This window comes from Pseudonaja textilis, chromosome Z (genome assembly GCF_049901715.1).
Source record: "Pseudonaja textilis isolate UNSWEBS1 chromosome Z, rPseTex1.2, whole genome shotgun sequence".
NCBI classification, from domain to species: Eukaryota; Metazoa; Chordata; class Lepidosauria; order Squamata; family Elapidae; genus Pseudonaja; species Pseudonaja textilis.
The window spans coordinates 101,784,552-101,808,887 of NC_142008.1; the positions used below are offsets into that span (position 1 = coordinate 101,784,552).

A 24,336-nucleotide genomic window follows, 5' to 3' on the forward strand; every position below is an offset into this window, starting at 1 on the left:
TGTCACCTAGGATGACGAGATGGTCTGAATTTCTTGCCGCTTATAATTACCATTTAGTACACCGACCTGGCAAGACCATCTCGCACACTGACGCTTTAAGCCGATCCCCCCTAGCAGACGTGCAAGACAACCCAGCACCCACATTATCAATTTTAGAAATAGAAACAGTAGCCATGCCACCATTGACCACGCAAGACATTGCCCATGAAACAAGAAGGGACAAACACTTGGCGCGAGTCCTCAGCTGGGTGGAGAGGTGTTGGCCAGAAAGAGAAAAAATGAACTCTTTAAACTGTTTAAAAACCGGCAAACTGAACTTTTTTCACAACGGGGGTGCATTCTTTGGGGATACCAGAAACATTACAGAAAAAAGTTCTAGACATGCTGCATGACGGGCACCCGGGCATTGTGCGAATGAAAGCCCTGGCCAGAAGCTACGCTTGGTGGCCAGGCATGGACAAACAAATAGAAACTTGGGTTGCCGCTTGCAGCAGATGTCAAGAGACTTGCTCGACTCCCCCTGCAGCTCCACCACTAGAATGGGAAACCCCCAGGTGTTCCATATTAGCAGGCTTGAAACCCCGCGTTCCTATTAGTCTAGAAAAGCCGGATCATGATTGGATGGCTTGAACGTTCCTGATTGGCTCATACAGGGTTTGCCGCAATTGGCTGAAACCAAGTGCGGCAAACTCAAAGAGTTGTCATTGGCTGCCTAACCGCGGCCAGCTCTATAAGAAGAGCTGCTGCGCACTAGGGTTTTCCAGTCTCAGAATCTATCTATTAAATAAAGAGCTGTTGTTCACTACTCAAGCCTCATCTATTCATGGGACCCACCGACCATACATAACACAATGGGTTTAATATAATCAATGATCACACTTTATTCACCTCCCCTTTTTTTAGACAGCATGATCTGTGTTCACCCCACTCAATCTAAACAAAATTGCACACATTATTGGTCCAACTGGTGGGCTTAGGAAATTCAGAAAAGAAATTGTTGGATGATCCATTGGACATCTGGGATAGTGAAAAATGCTTTTAATGACCAAATGGAACAACTAGACACAAGGACAGTTTTTTCCCGAATGCCATCACTCTGCTAAACAAATAATTCCCTCAACACTGTCCAATTATTCACAAAGTCTGCATTACTATTACTATTAATCTTCTCATCACTCCTTATCACCCATCCTCTCCCACTTGTGACTGTATGAATGTAACTTTATCACTTGTATCCTTAAGATTTATATTGACTGTTTCCTAGTATGATTTGATTGCTTATTGTACCCTATGACTATCATTAAGTGTAGTTTGATTCTTGATGAATGTATCTTTTCTTTTATGTACACTGAAAGCATTTGCACCAAGACAAATTCCTTGTGATGACATTTTTGATGTTAGGTGTCCATTTTAGGTCTTGTGATATAGTAAAACCTAGAAATTTGAAGGTCTCTACTGTTGATACAGTGTTGTCTAGGATTGTAAGAGGTGGTAGTATGGGTAGGTTTCTCCTAAAGTCTACCACCATTTCTATGGTTTTGAGCGTGTTCCAGATTGTTCTGGTTACACCATGAGGCAAGTTGTACAACCTCCCGTCTGTATGCAGATTCATCGTTGTCTTGAATAAGGCCAATCACTGTTGTATCATCTGCAAACTTCAGTATTTTAATGGATGGATCGTTGGAAATGCAATCATTGGTTTATAGCCCTGATGGAGAACCTATGGCATGTGTGCTGGCACACAAGCCTATGCCACTTGTGCTGGCACACGAGCCGCAGGGAAACTTATCTTACTGCGCATGTACACGCCTCACAGCTGATTTTTTTTCCGTTGGTTTGAGGCCTTTTTCAGACTCCCACAGGCTTGCAAAAAGCCTCTGCAAGGCTTCTCAGACTGAATTATAGGCCCGTTTCATCACTTCCTGTAATACCAGAAGTGACAAAATGGGCCTATAATTCAGTCTGAGAAACATTGCAGAGCCTTTTTCCAAGCTTTTGGGAACTGAAAAAGGCCTCAAACCATCCGAAAAATAATCTGTGAGGCACAGTGTAAATAAGGGAGTCGGGGTGGGGGATTGCGAGCACATGCGCAGGGGGCATGGGGAGGGGGGGCACCCATTTCATTCTGGGTGCTGGCATGTGAGTGTGGGCGCACTGGTGCACTTGCAATTTTTGTCACAGGAGCCCAAAAAGGTTAGCCACCATGTATAGAAAGAGAAGAGAAGGGAAGAAAGCACACAGCCTTGGGGGTGCCCTGGGCTAATTGTACAGTATCAGATGATTCTCCCTAGCTTCACCTGTGATAACCATCTGTATCATTCTATTAAGACATCTTGCTAAGATGACCTATAACCCACCAAACATAACCAAACACCATTACCAACATTCCTCTCCTGGGAATTGCATTTAAAAACAACAGGAAGCTACACGTTTTACAAATTAATCCCAAGATCTTCCTGCAAAATGCTGCAGTGTACATTCCAAGTAGATGTGCAAGGCTATTAAGCAAGATAAGATAGATGACTGGAAGATACATGACTGGAAGTTTCCATTATTTGCACATTTAATATTACTCTCTTCATTGTTTACTCGTATCTGGATCATGTCTGATCCTGTGCCTATAAATAAGAAAATCTGGTAAATGTGGCCAAAGAATGTAGTCTTAGTTCCTCATTGAAGACTTGTCCCCATTGAAGACTTGATGCTTAATTATTTGGACAGGACCAAGAGCTACACTGAATAAATATCACAAAAAAGGATGGGGTCACACAATCCATGTAGGACTGGAATTTCCTTGGTTCTGACAGAAGGAGTGCATGGATTCCTGGTGTTTTAAATCAACCTTTTGGACCTCAGGTACCACCAAACTCATAATTTTAAATCCCATGGATCAGAGACCCTGGGAAAATTCCCCAGCCCATTTTCCTACCAATCGATCATTCCTTATTTGGGAACACAGTCTCCAGCTCCATTCTTAGGGAGAGAGAGAGAGAAAAAGAGAGAGAGAGAGACTTTTGGCTTCATGCAAGGAAAGCAGCAGAAATCTTTCTTTCTCTCCCCCCAAACTTCACCAGAAATGAGTCTTTGCCGGTGCAGCCTTTTGGAGTAGGATGCCTTGCAGGGTCCCAAAGACTCATTTCTGGTAGAGTTTGGGGGACAGAAAGACTTTTGCTGCTTTCCTTGTATGCCGCCAAAAGCAGAAGAAGCAGTAAGAAGCAGCCTGGTGGGCAAGTGAGGCGTGTGGGGGATGTGGGGCAAGTCCCCCCTCTGTCCTTTTCCCCTCCCCCACTACCTTGTGTTGTTCCAATACAAGCCTTTTGTTCCCGGGGGCCATGTGGGCAGCACAGCCGTGTTTCCATGTAGCCTGGATTAATTGCTTTGGGGGGTGCTCTGGGGTGACATTTCTCTGTGGACCACCAAAATTTTCTCACAGATCACTAGTTGGCAACCACTGGACTAGATGACCTAAAAGGTGCCTTCCAACTCTGTTAATCTGTTAATAGTTTTGTTCGAAAAATTATCCTTCTGGGTTCAGTTCCAAGTGGGGAAAAAGACACTGGCAACATGGAGGCTGTCTGGAAAGATTGTTCAATGGTGGATAGGACCACATGGGTTGGAGCTCCAAAGTGAAAAAGATGATCACATGCTTCAAGGTGAAGGAAAAGAGAAGGGCGGGCTGAGATGCGGAGAGACCCTGATATGCTGAGAGACCCTCTGTTGGGCGCCACCTTAGTGTTTCCTGTTCCTGTGCAAGAAGTGTATCCCATTGGCTGTCAAACTCCCAGGGAGCAGGGGTCTTAGCTTTGTCTGTTTGTAGGCGTTGTCTGGACCCCATGGCTTCACCTGAGTTCCAGGCTTTCTTGAGCCTTGCTGGATGATGATAATGAAAGGGCTTTAGGCAATTCCTATAGCTCTACCTGAAGATCTTTGTTATGTAAAACATTCTGGCCCAGGCTTTAATAGCACACCCATTAACAAAGGTGGGGCTGAGTTTCTGCTTCTGAGTTTCTACTCTTTTTAGGAGAAATATTCTGCCTTTTTAATATTTCTTAGGATATTTCATTTTTCTAGGAGAGGGATGGGTGCTAGCTTCCTACAGTTTAAATAAGAGTTTTCCTCTCTTGGATCTTAGGTTCTGCATAGGGAGCAAACGGCCTGCTTTGGCAACTTGCTAATTAATTATTGTGGGGGCCTTTGTACCATTGCAGAAACAGGTGCAATAAATCACAGTTAATCTTAAATTCCCCAACTTTGTACAGGTCACGGCGCTCCTTTACAATCCAAGGCACGGGCTGGTGCCTCAACTTCCTCCATAATTCATGAAAGGAATGTAGTGGTGAACTCATACTCCGCTCCACCCTGGCCGAGTCAAGCGCTGGGTCCTATATTTCGCCGATTATTCACCCTTTCACTCTGAATACCTTTCAGAGCGAGTCCGAACCTCCGCTCTTCTTAAACTCCCGGCTGCAAACCGGTTTCGACTTAACGATTTTGGTCCCACGCCTCAGAACCTTCCATTCACTTAAAAAGGACCAAGTTTTATTCACCTCCCATCTTACCCCGAAAATTCTTCCTCGGTCCAAAAGGCTCACTGTTTCTTTTTTTTTTTTTTTTTTGCATGTCAGAACTCTGTTTCTGCGGCTATATGTGGCCGCAAATACTTCACCGTGAAGAACTTGGGAAGTTCCGCCAGCGAAAGTGAACGTGTTGTAGTCGAGAAAGTCAGAAGTTGCGTTCAACCCAACTTGGTTAGCTGCTTTTTTCCCTTTTTCTTTTTGCCTTTGTGTGTTTGTGTGAACGCAGACACCGTGGTTAATTTGTAACACAATCTGTCATGGGAACGCAGCAATTTGTGGTAATCTGACTGAAACAAGGGTTCTATCCGGATGTGTCGTGTAAAACCGCCGTAGAGACGCCACGTGGGCGCCTCTGGGTCTGGTTTAAGAAGGGCAGCTCCCTCGTTCAGAGGCTCTTACGCAGGCCTCGTGTTTTGCTGGGAATCGGAATGCCACTTCAAGAGGAAAGTGTTGCACTGTGTAAACTACGTCCATTCTGATTCCATCATCTCAGGCCTCTCCAACGTAGCCTCCTCCATACCTTCCACTGAGCTTCGCGCCCATCACAGAAACACAGCATCTTGGGCAGCGCGCGGGGTGCGCACTGAGCTCAGCCCTCCCCCCAGCCCGCTCCCGACTGGTCCACCTCAGGGCGGGGAAGGAGCACTGGCCCGGACGATCTTGTTCCGGACATGGGACCTCCCCGTAGCGGCTCCCGCTGGCCAAATAGGGAAGCGGACTGCCAGCAATCGTCGAGCTTCGCTCCTTAGAGGGCCCACCCTGGATCTATCTCTGCCATATTTTGAGGGGTTCGGAGGATGACTGCTGCGACTGAACGGAGAGGCTTTTGAGTGCTTTGGTGCGATTCCCTCACCTATAAGGAAGCGAACAACTTTTGCCAAGCAGGATGAATCTCAGCGAAGGTGCGGCGCCACTGGAGAAATACAAGCTGGTAGTGGTCGGTGGAGGTGGCGTAGGCAAGAGCGCCCTAACTATTCAGTTCATCCAGGTAACTCGGAAAAAGCGCCGAAGGGTAGGGTTGGGAAGGATGGGCTCAGCTCATAGCTAAACAAACTTTGCCGTATGTTTTCCTGCTGAGTGGAAAAATGAAAGTTAACCCAGGACTTTGTCCATTGCTGTAAATGTGTGTATAAGTTCTGCTGAAATGATTGGAATTTTTCCAACTTAAATGCGCATAAGTTTATTGTCTTATTTGAGCAACGTTGGCTACCAACTATGCCTATTTAGGAATAAATATCTCAGAAAAACATGACACCAGCATATACTTTTTAAAAATTGACTGCCTCTAGCTTGGTGCCTTTCAGATGCCTGCAGCTACAATTCCAATCTTTTGAGGTGTATTGTGAGAGTGATGCAATTTCTCATCCAGGTTGGGAATGTTGCAGTAGATCATCTCCATTTTGCTAATTCTTTTCACCTTCAACAGGCAGCTGCATTTGGCAAAGGAAAGATCACAGTGATGAAATTACAGCAATGTAAAAGGGGTCTGAATCAACTCTCTGTTGCTTGCATTCAGTATTACAGGGAAGCAAAAGGGAAGTTTATTTGGAGGTACATAAGATGGTCCAAGGCAGTATTTTCCTTTCATTATAGTTTTCTGACCTTTTAGTTACCCTACCTATGATTTAAGAGTTAATAAAAACTTAGATGAACTTGACTAGCTAGTTGGGATCAGATCTGGTGAAACTTGGGTGAGAGACTACAAGGAAACCCTGGGAGTATAAACTGAATTGAGAAATGGAACATCCTAGGACCTAGAAGGAGGTAAGGGCAAACTTCTTCCATAATGCCTCTAAGAAAAGAAAATCACCTTTTGAACACAAAGAGGGTATAGTATTTGTCTGTCACATGATAAGCAGTGATAGCCGTCTGATATTACCATCGTTATGGTGATAGTTTTATCCTGCCTCCTATTTTTCCCCACAACAACAACCCTGTGAGGTGGGTCGGGCTGGATGAGAGCAACTATCCCAAAGTCACCTAGCTGGCTTTCATGTTTAAGGGAGGCCTAGAACTCAGGGGCTCCTGATTTCCAGGCCAGCACACTAACCATTACACCAAATTGGCCCTCCATCTAAAACAGAGCTTTTCAAAAGTAGCGACTTTTAGATGGAATTCCTCAGCAGTATGCAGGGAGCTGACAGCAGAGGGTTGAGTAAAAGCTTATGCCAGGGATATTAATTTTTTCATGAGCAAAATTTTAAAATGGATTTCTGGTTATTTCTGTCATCCATAAAGCCCTTGAAAAATCTGTCTTTCTCTGCTTTGTTGCAGTCTTACTTTGTTTCTGACTATGACCCCACAATTGAGGACTCGTACACAAAAATCTGCAATATTGATGGTATCTCAACCCGCCTGGACAGTAAGTATCAGTGGAATCTTATTCTAGAGAGATCTTTTGCATGCTCTGTGCAAATGAATGTATCTGTAAGTAGTTCTCAAGATACGACCATAATAACCCCAAAATTTACATTGCCAAGTGAGCATTTGTTAATTGAATTTTGCCCCATTTTATAACCTTTCTTTCCACAAATGTTAAGTGAAATTAGTAAAAGGATTAAGTGAATCTAACCTCCCCATTGATTTTGCTTGCCAGAAGGTCACAAAAGGTGAGATTACATGATCCTGGGACACTGCAACTGTCATAAACATGAACCAGTTTTCAAGTGTCTGAATTTTGATCACATAACCATGTGGATTATGCAACATCGTAAGTGTGAAAAACGGTCAGAAATCACCTTTTTCAGTGCTGTTGTAACTTACAGCGGTCAGTACACAAATCAGTGTAACCCAAAGTTGGACTGTAATTTCTGCTATTACCAGCCAGCAATTGATTGGTTATTTGTCCAAGACATTTGAGGGATATCAATTTGGAGAAGACCTAAGTAAACAAATGGGTATCAGGAACCAGATGTTGTGAAACTGAGCCTTATTAAAATCAGGCCTGTTTGCAGAATTCTTACTGCTACAAATTTACAACAAATCATTCTTGAACTTGCCATCCAATTAAATGTAAGATTATGTGAATATATTATTGGGAGGACTTATTGTTTGTAGAAGACCATAAAATAAATGTGAAAGCTGTGGCATGGAGGGTCTGCACCTGAATTGGTGATGAGGATAGGGTGTGGAAGATAGTGGGTGTAGCCTCCTTGTATTTTCTTTTTTAAAAGAAAGCTTTCCCTGTTTAAACCCTACAACAAAAACTGAATGTTGACAATGGGGGGAATATAGCACTTTTTAGCTACTAGAACTTTAGTTGAATCTGTTGCTGAAACTTGACTTGAGTACCTCCCAGCCCAACAAAATATTTTCCCTACAGGTGTCAGCAGCTGTAAGGAAAGTCAGAGAGTTATTCTTTTAATGCACCGTGGTCCACTTTTATGTACCAACATTCCAAAAATATTAGAGGAATGTTGGTACATTTCTGTGAAGTGGAGGCTCATGAAATGCTATCAAAGCAAGTGGTTGTGTCAGAAAGCTTTTTACTGAAGCATGCCATAACATCTGGAATGGGAACAGGCAACCTGGTGTTCTGTGTACATTTTAATGTATTTACTCTCTTGGCTGCCTTGTCTGAGTCTTGTGGAGTTGTAGTTCAGGGCAACTGGAGGGCACATAGTTCCATACCACCACACTAAACGCTCTCATCTCTTTTTCTACATGTTTCATACTCAGATTGATTGGGATCTAATCTGTTTTCTTTCCTTCTCAATTTTTACTGATCAGTTCTGGACACGGCTGGTCAGGAAGAGTTTGGGGCTATGCGTGAACAATACATGCGAACAGGAGAAGGTTTCCTCCTTGTTTATGCTGTCAATGACCGGGGCAGGTGAGATCGCAGCTGAAACATTTATACGGAATAAAAATCTTTTCTTCATTAGGGCTGTGTGCCGCCATTGGTTCGGTGAGACTTTGGAGATATTCGAGGTCATGTTTTTCTCCCCCCCAATCTTTCCTCAGTGTTTTTATCAAAAGTGCAAAAAGATCTTCTGTAGTTTACGGCATGCAGATTGTTCAGTCTAATGGGCCAAAGAAAGGCAGGCTGAGATGTAAACGTTTCAAAAGTGTTTCCTGGCTTTTCCTTCCTGTATTAGGCGCTTTAAAAATTGGCAACGCTGGGGTTATTTGGAGAAAAAATACCTTTGATAGTTTAAATTACAATTAGTCGTGTTTATACTTCCTGAAGCTGCTATTAAAGCAATTACCAAAAAAAAAAAAAAAATAGTGCTAGACCCAATAAGCTTTAAAGTGCCTGGCCAGTGCATTATGCTAAGCATGTGGTCTCTTTGCTTTAGGATATTGTGTGAGTTCAATATATTCATGCCTTTTTACATAGTTAAAAAGAACCAAAAGGTTTAGAAAGCCATTGTTGCTAAATCACTACACGAGAAATATATGAATTTCAAAATGGCCAGGAAACTCAAACAGACTTTTTATGTTAGAATGTTCCCCCAAAAGTTTCCTGAAATGTAAGAAAAACTTGTAGTGGTCTTAATATTGGTGTAGTGATTTTTTCTTCTTCTTTTAGAAGCAACAGGAGGGAATTCTTCATTAGTATATATAGGAAAAGCACATTAAGGGAAATCCTTCTTTGTTTTACTCCCATTTATTTGCCATAGTTTCAATGAAATCCACAAATTCCACACTCAGATACTTCGAGTGAAAGACCGTGATGAGTTCCCTATGGTCCTTGTTGGCAATAAGACTGATCTGGACCTTTATCGACAGGTGAGTAGAGGGATTCACTGAGTATTGTAATTTTGATCTCCAATTAGGACCTTATTTTTAAGCGGAGCCTAATGTGTTTCGTCTATCTAGTAAATCCATCAGTTTATAGACAATACAGTATAGGCAATCAAGTTGATCCCACCTGGCCATTAATTTCCAAATTCATAAGGCATATTATAATTCTTAGTAATAAGGAAGGGCTCACCATCTTGCACTTTAGGGAAGAGAAACACACCTTAGATCAGGGATGTCAAGGCCCGCGGGTCGGAGGAGGTTAGATCCCGCCCATGAGGCTGCCTCGGAAATAGCAAAGGACTGGCCCACAGCGGCCCAGCCCAAGCCAACCAGGCACCAATCTGCAACGTGGCCAATGTTAAATCCAGTGCCACTCTTGCTCGTGCCCAGGAGGTAAATGCGCACCGGGCCTACCATCCCTGCGGATCGTCTTGCCTTGCAGGCTAAGTTCCGAGTGCTTCTCTTTCACCCAGGATGCTAGCGCGCATGCACTCACTGCCTCCTAGGTGCATGCCTAGGGGCCGGGGCCGATACAGCAGTACGGTCTCTCACTGGCTCCAGGGCAGCTGTATGGGGAGCTGGATCTAAGGCTCAGCCACAGGAACCAATGCCTCCGTGGCTTGGGGGGGGGGCTCTCACTCGCGTATTTCCTGTTTAAGGGCAGGAACAAAGCCTTCAACTGAGTGAAGCCCTCACACCCACGTTTAGCCCACCAGAGCTTGCCATGCCAGGGGAAGAATGAGACTTGTTGTCCCATGGAACCCGCCACCGCTTGAGCAGAGAGTAGGAGGAGAAGACCAATGAAGGTTTGTGCCAGTCAGCCGGCCAGGCAGAGAGGATGTCAGGCGGGGCTAGCTGGCTGGGGATTATAGCTGCTGAGATGGCTTCCTGCCGCCACCGCCACCAGCATCTTGGGTGCTCACTCTATCCAAGCTGAAGAAAGCTGAAGTGCAGCAGTGGGATTGCCCTCAAAGGTAGCTCCCCATTTGCATGCAAATATCCTACTTGCACACAGGCAGGGACCATGGGGTCTCATTCCTCCCGTGACACATCAAGCTCTGGCAGGCTGGACGTAGGTACAAGCTGGAGGCTTTGTTCATGCCCTCAAGCAGTAAGGTCAGTACATGTGAAGCCCTCTTGCCCAGTGCAAAGGTATTCTAGCAGCTGTGCTTGCAACTGGCTTGCAACACCTGAGTTGCATGTCCTTCCTCCTGCTCCTCCTGCTATGTTTGCTTCTGCCTCCTCTTCCTGTTCCTGCTTCCTTTTCCTCCTGCTTTCTCTTCCTCCTGCTAACTCTTCTTCCTCCTCTTCTTCCCCACTTTCCTCCTGTCCCTCTCCTGGCACCCCAACTGGGCTGACGTTCTCTTCGCGCACCTTTCCAAGTTTGCAAGACAAGCATGCAGCAACCCAACTTGAAACTGGAGTGGGGGAGCTTTCCCCAACTTTCATTGGAGGGGAACCCTCCGAAGGTATGTGTGTGTGTGTGTTTATACATCTTTTTCTTGGATGCACCTTAATCGCTGTGCCTCCAAGGGAATCCCTCTCTCTGCACATTTTCCCAGACTGTGGGCTCTGTTGCATTTCAACTAGAGTTGTTTACTTTTGTTTTCATGGTTGAGAATGCCTCATGTGTTTTGGCAACATCCTGCCTGTTTTTTGGTGGTTTGGTTTGATGTGTGTATATGAGTGTGTGTGCTTAGGCCTTTCACTGCTTGCTCCAAACCTTTGCAAGCTGAGGCAACTGCATGCTTCAGGTTTGTTTGCAAAGAAGCATTATGCTATGCCGAGTTGGTTTGTTCTCTCTTGGTTTTTTAAATTGTTTTCTCAGCACTTCCTCCTGCTGTCTCTTCTTCCTCCTCTTTTCCCTCATTTTCTTCCTCTCCCTCTCCTGGCACCCCAACAAGGCTCAAGTTCCTTTCTTTGTGCAGCTCTCCAAGTTTGCAAGCCAAACCAAGCCTGCTCCAACCCAGCTTGGAATGGGGGAGGAGGGAGGGAAAAAGCTACTTTTCTATGGTGATATGAGCCAAAGTGGCGCAGTGGTTAGAGTGCAGTACTGCAGGCTACTTCTGCTGACTGCTGGCTGCCTAGAAATTTGGCAGATCGAATCTCATCAGGCTCAAGGTTGACTCAGCCTTCCATCCTTCCAAGATGGATAAAATGAGGACCCAGTTTGTTGGGGGAAATATGCTGACTCTGTAAACCACTTAGAGAGGGCTGTAAAGCACTATAAAGCGGTATATAAGTCTTAAGTGCTATTGCTGTTGCTATTTCCTCTCTTAAATAAGCACTGAGTCTCCAAGGGAATTCCTCTCATCTGCACCTTTTCCAAGATTGCTGGGCTTCTATTTGTTTTGCTGGAAGGCTTAGAATTGAATCTTCTTCCCTATCTTCCTTCCCACTTTCTTAGAATCAGAAGCTCACAGGTCTAATCTGGAAGGAAACACTGTGCTGAACCATTAAAAGTGCAGGTGGTGGTCATTCACCCTCTTTCTGCTTTGCCAGGTCTTTGATTTGGGGTTTCTTCTGAAGCAGAAACAAAGAGCCTCTTCCACTGCAGATTTCTCTATGTCTTCTAATTTTCTTCCGGAGCAGAACAAAAAAGCCTCTTCCTTTTATAGACTTTTCCATGTCTTTATTCTGATTTTCCCCTGGAGCAAAAGAAAGTCCTTTCTAGTGAAATCTTCCCGGTGTATTTATTTTGATTTTTCTCTGGACTGGAGCAAAATCATCTGGTGGCAGGCCTTAAGTAACAATCCCACACTTATTTTACTCTGTGCATGGCTCACCCACTATTTAATTTACCACTTCTGTCTGTGCCTCTTTCAAAACTGTACACTTGTTTCAGTCGCAGTCTCTCTCTCTCTCTCTCTCTTTCTCTCTCTCTCTCTCTCTCACACACACAGGTCCATAGAAAAATTGTCTTCCATGAAACCAGTCCCTGGTGCCAAAAAGGTTGGGGATCTCTGAATTAGACTATGAAGGAGGAGAGTCCTTTTAATAGAAGAGCCTGTATTAATGGAAAAGCAACTAACTTAGCTCTCTTCCTAAACGCTAAAGCTGTTTGTACATAAAAAGCAGAGATGCTCTGATCAACTAGCGTAGTCACCATTTTGACAGTTTTGCTGTGCTGTTGTCTGTGGACGCCCCCACTAAATGCAAGCAGGGGATAAACTGCCTGGTTTGTTTTCAGTCTTATAAGTGGCCACAAATTACTAGCAAAAGTGGCATTTTGTCAGAAGGCAAGGAGGCATCAAAAAATGTTTCCCCTTTTGCATTTGAGCATCCAAGAAGGGACAGAAAAGGAGAAGGGGAATGAGGAAAGACAAAGAAAAAGAAGGAAAGAGGGGAAGAGAGCAAGGAAGAAAAAAGAAGGAAAGAGGGGAAGGAAGAAGAAAGAAAGGAGAGGGAAGAGGGAAGGAAAATGAAGAAAAGGGCGAAGGAAGGAAGGAAGGAAGGAAGGAAGGAAGGAAGGAAGGTAGGTTAGTTTCCCTCTTCTACAACTCCGTTCAGGCCACCACAGGTGTTCCCCGACATGAGTGACATTAAACTGGCCACTCCCACCACAGCCACAGGCACACCCCGCCCAGCCCTCCCAGGTCCACCACAACCCTGATGTGGCCCTCAATAAAATTGAGTTTGACACTCCTGCCTTAGATAGTTGCAGGCTGTTAGAGTTTGCAGCATAAATTCACTTCCAAGAAACACAGACTGATTTAGAAGAATCATTAACTTCTTTATAAACATATTAACATGAGTAAAGTTTACAATACCATTTGTAAATTCTTTCAACATAACATAAGTAAAAGCACAAACAGCAGCTCAGAGCAGAACTCAAGTTTCAGCAAACAAGTTAGTTTCCCTTTCAATTCTCAGCAAATCACACAGAGCCAAACCACACCTAGGCTGTCAGCTCCCATTGGCTGGTCTTTTGCCATGCTTATTTTGTTAACCATGTCTCTGCCAGTTAATGAATATACTCTAACACAGGCTTAATTATGCAGTTGATCATGGACATATAATAAATTTACCTACACATTTCAATTTATCCTCCCGATAAAGAAGTTCCTGAGATGCAAATACCATGGCACCTGGTATCAATTGAAGCCACTGAGCCTGTCATACATTTTCTTTTTTCTTTTTTTAATATTTTTTTTTATTAATTTTCAATAAACAAACATACACAAACAAAACACAAAACATGAAAACATAAAACTTCTTTTTGGAAAGCGGCTTAGTCCTGGGTTACATCTTTTTGTACAGACATAAATCAAATTCATGCTCACTTTATATAACATTTCATATCTTATTCACCATTCTACATTTTCTATATAGCTTCTCCCCTCTTTTCACTCTCTTAATTCTATTTTATTTATTTCATCTCAATTTAGATCATTATACCTGTATCTTTTGTCTGTTCTATTTCAATTATCTATTATCTTTTCTCATTAACACAAAATTTCTCCTGTAATCACTGATTGAAGTATGACGCCTTTATATTTCCCCTAAATTTAACACTTAAAATAATATATAATTTTCATTCTGATTCTGCTTAGTACATTCTAAAGCTACATACTATATTTTAAAATAGGAAAATAATAAGTTTATAATATAATTAAAGCAATAATCCATGGCAAATTAAACTCTATCATTAAATCTTAAGCATTTTACACATTCCTTTTAATATTTTATCCCATTTTATAATCATATAATGTTCCAGTTTTCTAACATTATTTCAAATACAAATACAACAATAGTCTTATGTACTTTTGCAGAATCTCTCTTTTAATTATATTTTTACCCATTATCTCTAAATAAATCCTGTTTCTTTACATCTTGTTTCAAACCTTTGTAACTTCTCTTCCCTTTTTCTCTTCCTTTCTTCTCCAATCTAGCCTTTTTCCCCCCCCCCCCCGTCTCTTGATCTCCACCCTCTTAATCTCCATCCTCTTCTGTATTCCTCTTTTCTCTTGCTTTCTGACATTGTATTGATTTTTCATCTTATTTTTCCCTTTTTTGGTTGTTTTTTTAAGTCTTAAATTCTCCATTCTCTTTCCTCTCTTTCCCTTTTCTTCCCCAGCTAAAGTTGTTTGTTCATTAAAGACGGCTTCTTCTTCTTCATCCCAACCTTCTTGTTCTTGTAATTTCTGATAGGTAGAAATCGCCATTTCTAAGAAATGAGAAACAGATCCAGAAGAGCCCTTCCCTTCTTGTTCCTCTTCTTTTAGCTTTTTAAATTCCATTTTCAGTTCATCAACAAGTAATGCCATTGTGAAAAATTTTTAAACAACCCAAATGTTTTTAGTCTTTCAAATAATAATTTCCAAAGGTCCCAAGCAATCCAAATAGACAGAAACTGTTTCATTTAGCACTTTCTTCTTTTTATACTTTCTCTTCCTGGGGTACAGTTCAATTGCAAAGTTCCAAAGTATATCTTTTAGAAGTCTTGTTACAATTTAACTCTGATCTTATAAGTTCCAAGCAGCCTCCTCCAGCAAAATCTTAATATTAATTCTTTTCCTCTCCCTTCCCACTTATAGCAAAAAAAATTTTTTTTTTAATTCCAATGTTCAGAAATCTTTAATGTCCCCTTGGCTTTAATTTTCAAATTTAATTACCTGCTGGTGCCAAAACGGATTTTTCTGATTTCCATCTACTATCACTGTAAGGAAAGAGAGTAAGAAAAAACAAACTTTCCCTTTTAACTTTCCTCTGCCGCTTTTTTCGATCTTCGTTGGGAACAATGTATCTTTAATGAAATTAAAATTCCAGGATATTTAAATGTTACTTGTTATCCTGGTTCAGCCAAAAACTTTCACTTTCTCAGCTTCCCCCTGCACATTCTTGTCTGGATGAAAGCTTCTTTGTGGCGGCCATTGCTGACTGCCACTCTACCGCTTTTGGAAAAGGGAGTTAAGCCAGCTGAGGAGGGGGGGTTGCGATCCCCCGGACCCCTGCTGGATCTCCCCTGTCTTCAGTTACCTCTACGGGGTAACTATTAGCCCCCAAATCCGGCTGGATTGGGGGCACTCCAGGGGCAAGGGCAGCAGGAACTGCACACGATTGTGGATTCCTGCCGCTGCCAAAGCCTTACAAACTGGCTCCCTGTCATACATTTTCATAGTTTTGACTGCCCTAGCCCATTGCATATTGCATCAAATACACTCATATTCTTATCTGATTCTCCTTGACTAAGCAGTGACTGCTGGCAGGACCTTGATCAGAATCTGGGCTTCCTAATCAATGGAAAGAAGAACATCCTTCTTGCACTGCCAAAGTATATTGGCACCAGACTTATTCTCTTTCCAAAGGAGAGACAGGAGACCAGAGGTGATATTCAGCAGGTTCTAACCAGTTCTGGAGAACCAATAGTTGAAATTTTGAGTAGTTCGGAGAACCAACAAATACCACCTCTGACTGGCCCCGCCCCCATCTATTCTCTGCCTCCTGAGTCCCAGCTGATTGGCTGGGTCTCCTTTTGTTGCCCTGCACAGGAGAACAGAGCTGGAAAGCAGGTTATTGGGGAGGGGAGGGAATGGGACTTTGCAGTATCCTTCCCCTGCCACGCCCACCAAGCCAAGCCCACAGAACCGGTAGTAAAAAAAATTGAATCCCACCACTGCAGGAGACCATTCAGGCATTAGTTCTATCAGTTGTTCACAGCAGGCACCCAAGTCTTATGATTCTCATTAATCTGCAGGCCAGAGGATTGTTTGGGTTGAATGGATAATATTAATACCCTGTGCATGATTTTGCCCCTGACTCTACCAATAGATGCGTCTCTTCCCTGCCAGGAATTCAACAGTCCAATCTCCAAAATCCTGGCACTCCTAGAAAAAGTGAGGAGTCCCAGATTAGTGTAAAGTTTGGGCTAACCTGTTCAATGTTTTTTTCTTTTCTTTTACATATATATCATTATTAGATGTTGGGTTGATTTGATTATTAGACTGATAGATTTCCACATCTAAGATATTTATTTATTTAATATAGCATTTAAAATATACATGGGAAAGTTTATAACTCTTTGTAGAGCTGTTTTGTAAGGGGAGGAGAACGTGCTAGGTTTCTTTTATTTTTCAGCATCTATTCAGGGTAGATTTGTTATGTTTAATGTTAGATCTATTTGACATTTGGGATTTTTTTATTTTTTAAAAAAAAAAATTTGTACACAAGTTTTTTTTTCCTTTTCGTTCTTAGTATTGGATGTTCAATTTTCTATTTTCTGTTTTATTTTTGTTGACAAAAGAAAATAAATATGCTAAAAAAAGAAAGAAAAAGTTGAGGAGTTCCCTCAAGTGACAGTTCCTCACAGCTTTATTTAAAGTTATGGAGAGAGACATTATGGATCTCTCATTTGGTCAAACTCATCAGATACACCAGGCTGAAGGAGTGAGGGTCATACCCTTGAGTAGCCTAGTGGGAAGAAATTCAAGGCTGTCCCGTGTTTCTTGTTATGACAAACAATATGACTAGCTCAGATTCCAACCTTTTCTAAAAGGCAACATATCTTCCTAATATTATTTGTTAAATTTATTTGCTGCCCGTCTTGCCATGGGGAAGTTACTCAAGGTAGCTTACAACATAAAACAATAAAACAGAAATGAAAAGAAGTTTAAACATAACAGGTGTAAAGTAATGGAACAATAGAATAAAGAAGAAAACAACAAGATAGTGATGTGAGAATAGAAGTTGGCATGTGGGGAAGCAGGCAGCAAGGGAGGAAGTGGGACTTGCTATCAATCTAATAGCCACCTCCCACATTGGGGACCCAGGCCAATTAGCAGGCCCAGGTCTTCAGGCTCTTATGGAATGATACGGAGTTAGAGGCAGCTCTCTCTCCTTGTGGGGTAGATGTTCCAAAGGGAAAGCACAACAGAAGAGAAGGTTCTTCTTCTTAATCCCAATAGTTGGTGTTCACAATAGGCCCTGTCTGTTTGCACGAGTGGGATGGACTTCTTCCAGCAGGACTTAATATGGGACATTCTAGGGCCCACAAAGATGTCTCTTGCTGCCACACTTGAAAAAGCTTGAACTTCCAAATGGATTCCAAGGGTAGCTCCATTGTAGAGCATTTTGCAGTAGTTCAGTTGAGAGTTGAATAGAGATTGACTAAGAAGGGAGTCCTGATCTAGGAAGGGTCACAGCTGACGCAGAAACTGGAGCCAGGCACAGGTACCCTGAGGATAACCCCTGAGTTGCAAATGGGATAGTGTAATTTAGCAGGACCATCAAAGCCTATATCAGGAGAAAGGAAGGAACTAGATTAAAGTAGCTGATGAAGAAGGAAACAAAGTCCTACACAGAACCAAGGAACGGAAAATGTACCATTGCTGTGATTCAGAAGTTGGCAAAATATTGACTCAGCCTTGAAGATCTGGACTTTAGTGAATATTGTTTCAAACATACACTCTTTGGTCTTCAAGAGAGCAGTAGTGGACCTTCTCACAATTCATCTCATGATTCTGAACCCAAGGAGCAGAAGTATGAAATGTTGTCAATGCCTCTTGTCCCAAAAACATATCACTCTATATAGTGTCCACTAGCCTCCCAGATTCTGAAGCCTGCAAAAAATTGACGAATGGAGCTTATACTGACAGCTCCAAAATTGCCTAAGAGAACCTACGTAGTCAGCTTGTTGACATCCTAATCATGGAGCCTCCTGCCATTATCAAATCTTCCATCTCTCAAGTCATATATTTATCGACTTTGGATAGACAGAATTTCCTCAGTTAAGGCCCAAAATTTCAAGAGAATGAGAAAAATCATCTTGATTAAAGAAGCATTTGCAAAAATAGGGGGATAAAAAGGCATGATAGATTCCTCTATCCCTCCCAATACCCCTTTCTTCTTTTGTTTTTCATCTTTACATTTTGTGTTAGCTCAACAAATAAAGAACTAACAGGGGTGTCAAATTCAAGGCCTGCAGGCCAGATCTGGCCTGCAATGTGATCAGCCTCCGGCGCTGTCCTGGTCTACCCAATGTGAAGAGGAAAGATCAGGCCAGCATGGCTTCGGCCTGGTCTACTTAATGTGAAGAGGAAACATGTCAGCAGTTTGGGGAATGGCGTCAAGTTGGCCACGCCTACCACATTGGCCACACCCACCCAGTTGGCCACATCTGCCCGTTCCTCCCAAGATCAACAACAGCCCTGATGGGGCCTTCAATGAAATTGAATTTGACACCCCTGGATTAGAACTATGCAATTGGTGATGGTTACACCTATTCTGACTGTGAATACTATACTATATTCATGTTATAGTTAAATAGTAATTATTTTTTCTTCCTTAAGCTGCTGTATTTAATGTATTTCTGTATTAAGATCTTATATACCCTTATTGGCAGGTAACTGAAGAGGAGGCCCTTTACTTTGCTCGGGAGAACCAAATCCCCTACATGGAAGCCTCGGCAAAGGTCCGATTCAATGTGGATGAGTCTTTTTATGAGTTGGTCCGTGCCATCAGGTAAGAGGAAGGCAGTTGTGGTTGAAGCCAATGCTGTGAAAGAACTGAAACTCCCCCAGACTGGGGGAAAAATCTCTTCTAGGACAGCATCCCCCAGAAAGGCTTTTTCTAATTAAATATTTGCTTCTTTCTTTCTTTCTTTCTTTCTTTCTTTCTTTCTTTCTTTCTTTCTTTCTTTCTTTCTTTCTTTCTTTCTTTCTTTCTTTCTTCCTTTCTTTCTGAATAGTTTAAAATTTGTCTTTCTGCTCACACTATTTTCAAAGTAGTTGACAGTAATTAAAAAAAATCAGCACAACTAAAATCAAATCAAAATTACAAATGATACTGGTAAGATAAAACCAGTTTATTAGTTAGAAACTGGTGAAATAGATGGGTTTTCAATCTTCTCCTCAAAGCTGGGGGAGCTGAGATGAAGCATACACTCTTTGGGAAATGGGATTCCTTAGACTGGGGTTAATGGACAAAAAGAATATTTCTCTTTATCTCTCTTTCTAATATTCTTTTCTCTGATTCTTCCTGTAGAGATTGATTGGAACAGAAACCTGTTTGTTTGCTTGATGTTTGCTTATAAGGGCTTTTAAAATGTCAGATTGAAGACCACATGAAATTACTCTCGCTGTTAATTGACCTGATGCACGTACATTTTCCAATATTAGCTATTCTATATATTTTTATAGATTCAGATAGTGATCCATCAACTTACTTTTGTGATGCAGCTTTCTGCCTGATATTTCAGACTGTGGCTACATTTCAGCTGCCAAAATCCCAATTTGGGCCTGGGAAGCGCATATGGCTACTCAGTAAACATTCCGAAGAAGGAGGAATATGGAGTTTAAAGGTCAAAACACTAAGAATTGCATTGATGAGGGTGGACAATTGAGTTTTCTGCTATGAAATCTGTTAGCATGTGCTTTCTACAGCTAGTCCTTGATTTATGACTGGTCACTTAGTAGTTGTTCAGTGTCACAGCAGACCAAAATGAAAAGGTACTTATACTCAGCTTTGAAGCCCCCTTCACCTGGAGTCATGTGATTGCATTTTAAGAGTTTGGCAATTGGCATGCATTTATGGCCATTTGCAGTGTCCCATGGTCATGTGACTGTAAGTTCAATTTTTTTGTCAACAACCATCATTTACTTTCAGTTCCCAGCAAAAAATGCTCACAGTGGACTATGAATTCACTCAGCAACCATGGCTATTCAGTTAATTTATTTAACAACCATGGTGATTTGCTTAACAATTAATGTAAAAAAGGTCATAAAATTGAGTTGGTCATGCGATGACCTGTTTGATGACCAGCATAACTAATGACCGTAATTAAGGGCTGAATTACAGTCATAAATCAAGGACTACCTGTATTTAGAACTGTATCATTCAGCAAGAATCATTGAGGAGTACTGGCTACCATTTCTGGAATCACAAGCTGAAGATTTGAATTTTTTGTGTGGTCTGCAAAAAAGGGCCATCCAGAGTAGTGAGTGGATGAAAGTGATTTTGGTTGTACTCCAGCCAGCACTTTCCTGGAACCTCACAGTATAGTCCAAAGGAACAGTCATCATCTGTTAGATGCCCAAAGCATTAGTATACTGTTTCCGACTATACAACCTCCTGGGTAGTATACAGCAATTGCCCCCCTCCAGGGATATACTTTTTTTTTTCAAGTGGTGCTTATCTTATGTAAGAACTTTTCCACAAAGTAATATGATGCAGCATGCACTATTTAACGCTTTGCTTCCTTTGCTCACTCCAATTTTCTTTTTTTTTTTTTTATGGCAGGAGGTTTCATGAGTTGGAATCTCCCCCTGCCCCAGCCTTTCACCCCAAAAAGAAGGATCGCAAAAGCTGCCCTTGTTCCATTCTGTAAACTGCCATCCTACATCAAGCCACACAGCCTGGAAGAGGAGAGGCTCAGATTCCTTCCAACCAAGAAGATAGAGCAGGATTTTCCTCGTTCCATCTCTCCTACTACAATTAGGGCTGGCACTGTGTATTTTTGACTTGCACAAATGTATTACCATTTTTCTCTTGTTGCATAGGAGTCTGTAAACTGAGAACAAAGCAGGGAATAGACATGTTCTTCTCTTCCAACATATCCTGAATCTATGGGTTATGCATTCAGTTTTGTATGCTATTTTGCCCTCCTTTGTTCTTTCATGGAAATCGCTTTAAAGGTGCCCCTTTTTGCCAAGGGGCAGAAAATCTATTCGGTTAGATAAAAGGGGTACAGGGTTGTAAATTTCAGTGGCAGCCCACTGATAAAATGAATTAAAGAATAGGAATCAACTGCAAAGGATCATTTATTTCACTGCAGCTAAGGGCAAGCTTTTGCACATACACTGATATCTACATATTGAAAGACATGGTACAAATGCATTTTAAAAGGTACTATAATTTTTCTGTTCCTTTTTTTAAAACCATAGCTTACAGACTTAAGCCACACTTTGGCCAAACTGCAAGGGAAGCAGCTGCAGACACAATTGTCTTGCAAGTTGCCAGTATTGACTTTTTTTGTTCCTGAAGCTGGACTAAAAAAGCAGCACACTTTATAGCAGCGTTTTTCAAACTTAACAACTTTAAGGTGTGTAGACTTCAATTTTCAGAATGTGTGCATGTCTATTCCCAGAAGAAGTCCCCAGCCAGCAGCTGAAGTCTTCGAGTTGCCAAGTTTGAAAAACAATGCTTTACAAGAAGGAGTTTTGCAAAATCTGAGGGAAAGGGGGAAGCTAGCCAACTCTTTGATTTTTTATCAGAAGATTGCGATGGCTCTCACAATATGGTTGCCATATTGTGAGAGTCACATGGTCACAAAGCAGTTACTGTGATAGGTATGGCCAATTGCAAAATACAGCATTGTTTAGTAACCAGCTTGTTGCAGAAAAATGGTCGCTGAGCAAAATGATAACTAAGTGAACCACAGGACATAGAGAAATGCTGCAAAGATCACCCATTCTATCTCATTCAGAAAAAAAAAGTTCTCTTGTACAGCACTGCCAGCATTACTCTCCAGTGTGCATCATTGTCAGTGCATAAATTTGATCATGTGTGTGCACGTGGGTCAGAAAATGATTTTTTACTACTGATTATTACTGTCAAATTTGTGAGCAGTCATTAACTGCAGCCTAAACGAGAACTGACTACTGCCATCAAGCCAATAAATGGTGATGCTTCCTGCAGAACCATTTACTATAGCAGGTTCTCAACATTCTACTACCCTAGCTTAAGTTTTAAGATGGTGAAGATTCAAAACCTTAAATATATGCTAGAATCAAGTTTCTGTTTTGTAAATTGCTCAGTTCAAAAATTACTCTGTTAAAGACAGGGCCAGCTTTTGTTAAATTCATCCTTTCTTCCCCACTTCAGTAATGTGCTTGTAAGGGAAAGTGATGTCAAGAACTTTCTTTTTTAAATAGCAACTCCTTGTGTTAGTAATTTTTCTTCTTAGTAGGGGTTCCCAACATCTTTAGAGATAACTATCATATTGAAGTTATACCATCATTATTGAAGTATCAATATTGCAGCTGCATGTTTAATTGGATGGGTTTTGCCAATGGACTCCTTGTTCTCTTGCATGCCGTTCCAACACTTCCGTCTTATCATTTCAATTGTCTAATTCTTCCTTCATCCATCACCTTCCACAGACCTCAGATATGTTAAGATTACAATTCTCAGATGGTATTTGGGTGGGATAGTGGTTAACATGTTCAATCTGGATCTCTTTGGTCATGGTTATAGAAGCTTGCTGGGTCACTTGCTAGCTCCCAGTCACCCTTATTCTACCAGTAAAGAGATATGGGAAAAATGTTAGGCTTTGGACAATATTCGAGATATAGAAAATATTCTTCTACCATGTTGCAGAGCATGGCATTCCAGCTATAAACACCAAAGAGTCTCTTGAGCAAAGATTATATAGTAAAGCCTGGGGTTTCCCCCTTAATTACTTAATTAAACTGATATGCCCTCATAGACTAGAGCCTCTTTATTAATTTAAAAGGCTACAGTTACAAAAATGTGCTATAGTGCCAAAACGAACTCACAAGGCACTATGGATATTTTAAATTTCTAAAGGAAGCAGTGACATTTAACGGACTCCCTCAGTGTAATTTAAAATATCCCATAGTATCCTTGTAAATGTGCTGTTTCTATTAAGGCAATGATTCTGGAATGGCACTGGACCAAGAAAGTTTGGGAACTTCTGGTACAAAGTGTTATTCTAAGGCCAAAAGGAGCATGCATACATATGTGTGCACTTAGGCATGACACAACAATGAAATAAAAACTTATTAAATGATAAAATGGCCATAGCTTGTGAATGTATGATTTAACCATAATTTTAATAAACGGGAAACATTCTCATTATCAGTGTGTAATTTTACTGTGGTGGTACATAAGCACATACAAAAGCGCAACACACTAGGCTAAGGAAGCTGATATACTAAGCCACAATAGTTTTATTTGCTTGATCACAGCTTATTGTGTGAAAAAAGTACATGCTATATGAACTTGGTCAATCTTGTAGTGTTAACTCTACAAAGCACTAACTTGTCCAACAAGTAGGAATCTTTCTGAAGAAGAGGTGTGGGATTGGGGACCTTGAGAAATTTCTGGGCCTGTTCCCTTTGTGAGGGAGGCTTATGGCCTGTTCCCTTTGTGTTCCCAGATGAGGCTTATGGCCAATAAAGGGTTGCCATTTCTCATATCCATCAGCTTTTATATGATACTTTGACAAACACTTCGGTAGAACAAGTTTCCCCATCTTAAAAAAATGGGGCGGGGTACTTTAAAAAAAATGCATACTTCTGTTATACTACATGTATGTGTATGTTTAATTATATGGAGAATGCTATATATTTTATAATTGAATTGCCTGTAAGACATTTAACATGTCTGCATGAAATGAAACACAGTATGCACTTTTATATACAGAAAGCTTGGGTGGGGGAAAATTTTGGAAATGTGAAGTTTATAGTATATTAAAAAGTATTTGTAATGACCCAGTATGAATTAACATGGAGAATTAAATGTGTTCTTTACTAATCAGTCCAGAAGTTCAGTATTAGCGTTTAGTGATTTATGATAGCCCGGGAGATAAAATCATAAAGCGGTAATTTCTCCCAGATTAAAAAAAATGCTTTCTGCAATCCGGAACAAGTTTCTAACTTCTGCACAATCTTTACAAATCTTGATTTTCTTGAGCAATGATCAATTGGCATCTTAGTAGTGGAGCTGTGTCGAAGTTACATAAGGTCATTTTGATTTAATTTGTGTATACAATGTGAGTTTTACATATTGAGAAAAAAACAGTAAATTGTAGCAGTCGTTAAGGTATCATTTAACTGGACCGAATTTTTCAATGATTTTTTGCTGCAGTCATACCCCAATTTTTAAGTGAATCTCCCCCCCCCACCCGGTGATTTTTATGTGAAATTGGAAATGCCGGAAACCAACCAAAAATATCATAAATTGTGGTCATGTGACTGCAGGATGCTACAAAAGGCTGTAAAGGTGAACTGGTTGCCAAATAGATAAAATATGTTCAAGTGACCATACTGAGGGG

General features: G+C 41.4%; 1 protein-coding gene across 1 annotated transcript; it reads left to right on the top strand.

Annotated features, from left to right (window-relative positions):
* Positions 1–5,273: 5,273 nt before the first annotated feature.
* Positions 5,274–23,138, top strand: RRAS (RAS related). The gene is made up of 6 exons (XM_026710728.2): positions 5,274–5,565; positions 6,852–6,939; positions 8,307–8,409; positions 9,200–9,308; positions 18,664–18,782; positions 20,559–23,138. Exons 1-6 carry the CDS (start codon positions 5,464–5,466, stop codon positions 20,644–20,646), a joined length of 609 nt encoding a protein of 202 aa, XP_026566513.1. The 5' UTR covers positions 5,274–5,463; the 3' UTR covers positions 20,647–23,138.
* Positions 23,139–24,336: the final 1,198 nt, after the last annotated feature.

What these genes read in the sequence shown, in the direction of transcription:
- RRAS (XM_026710728.2), top strand. Translation starts at nt 5,464, where the DNA reads ATGAATCTCAGCGAAGGTGCGGCGCCACTGGAGAAATACAAGCTGGTA. An exon ending in TAACTATTCAGTTCATCCAG is followed by an intron (nt 5,566 to 6,851) that starts GTAACTCGGAAA and finishes GCTTTGTTGCAG; the next exon opens with TCTTACTTTGTTTCTGACTA. An exon ending in GAGTTGGTCCGTGCCATCAG is followed by an intron (nt 18,783 to 20,558) that starts GTAAGAGGAAGG and finishes TTTTTATGGCAG; the next exon opens with GAGGTTTCATGAGTTGGAAT.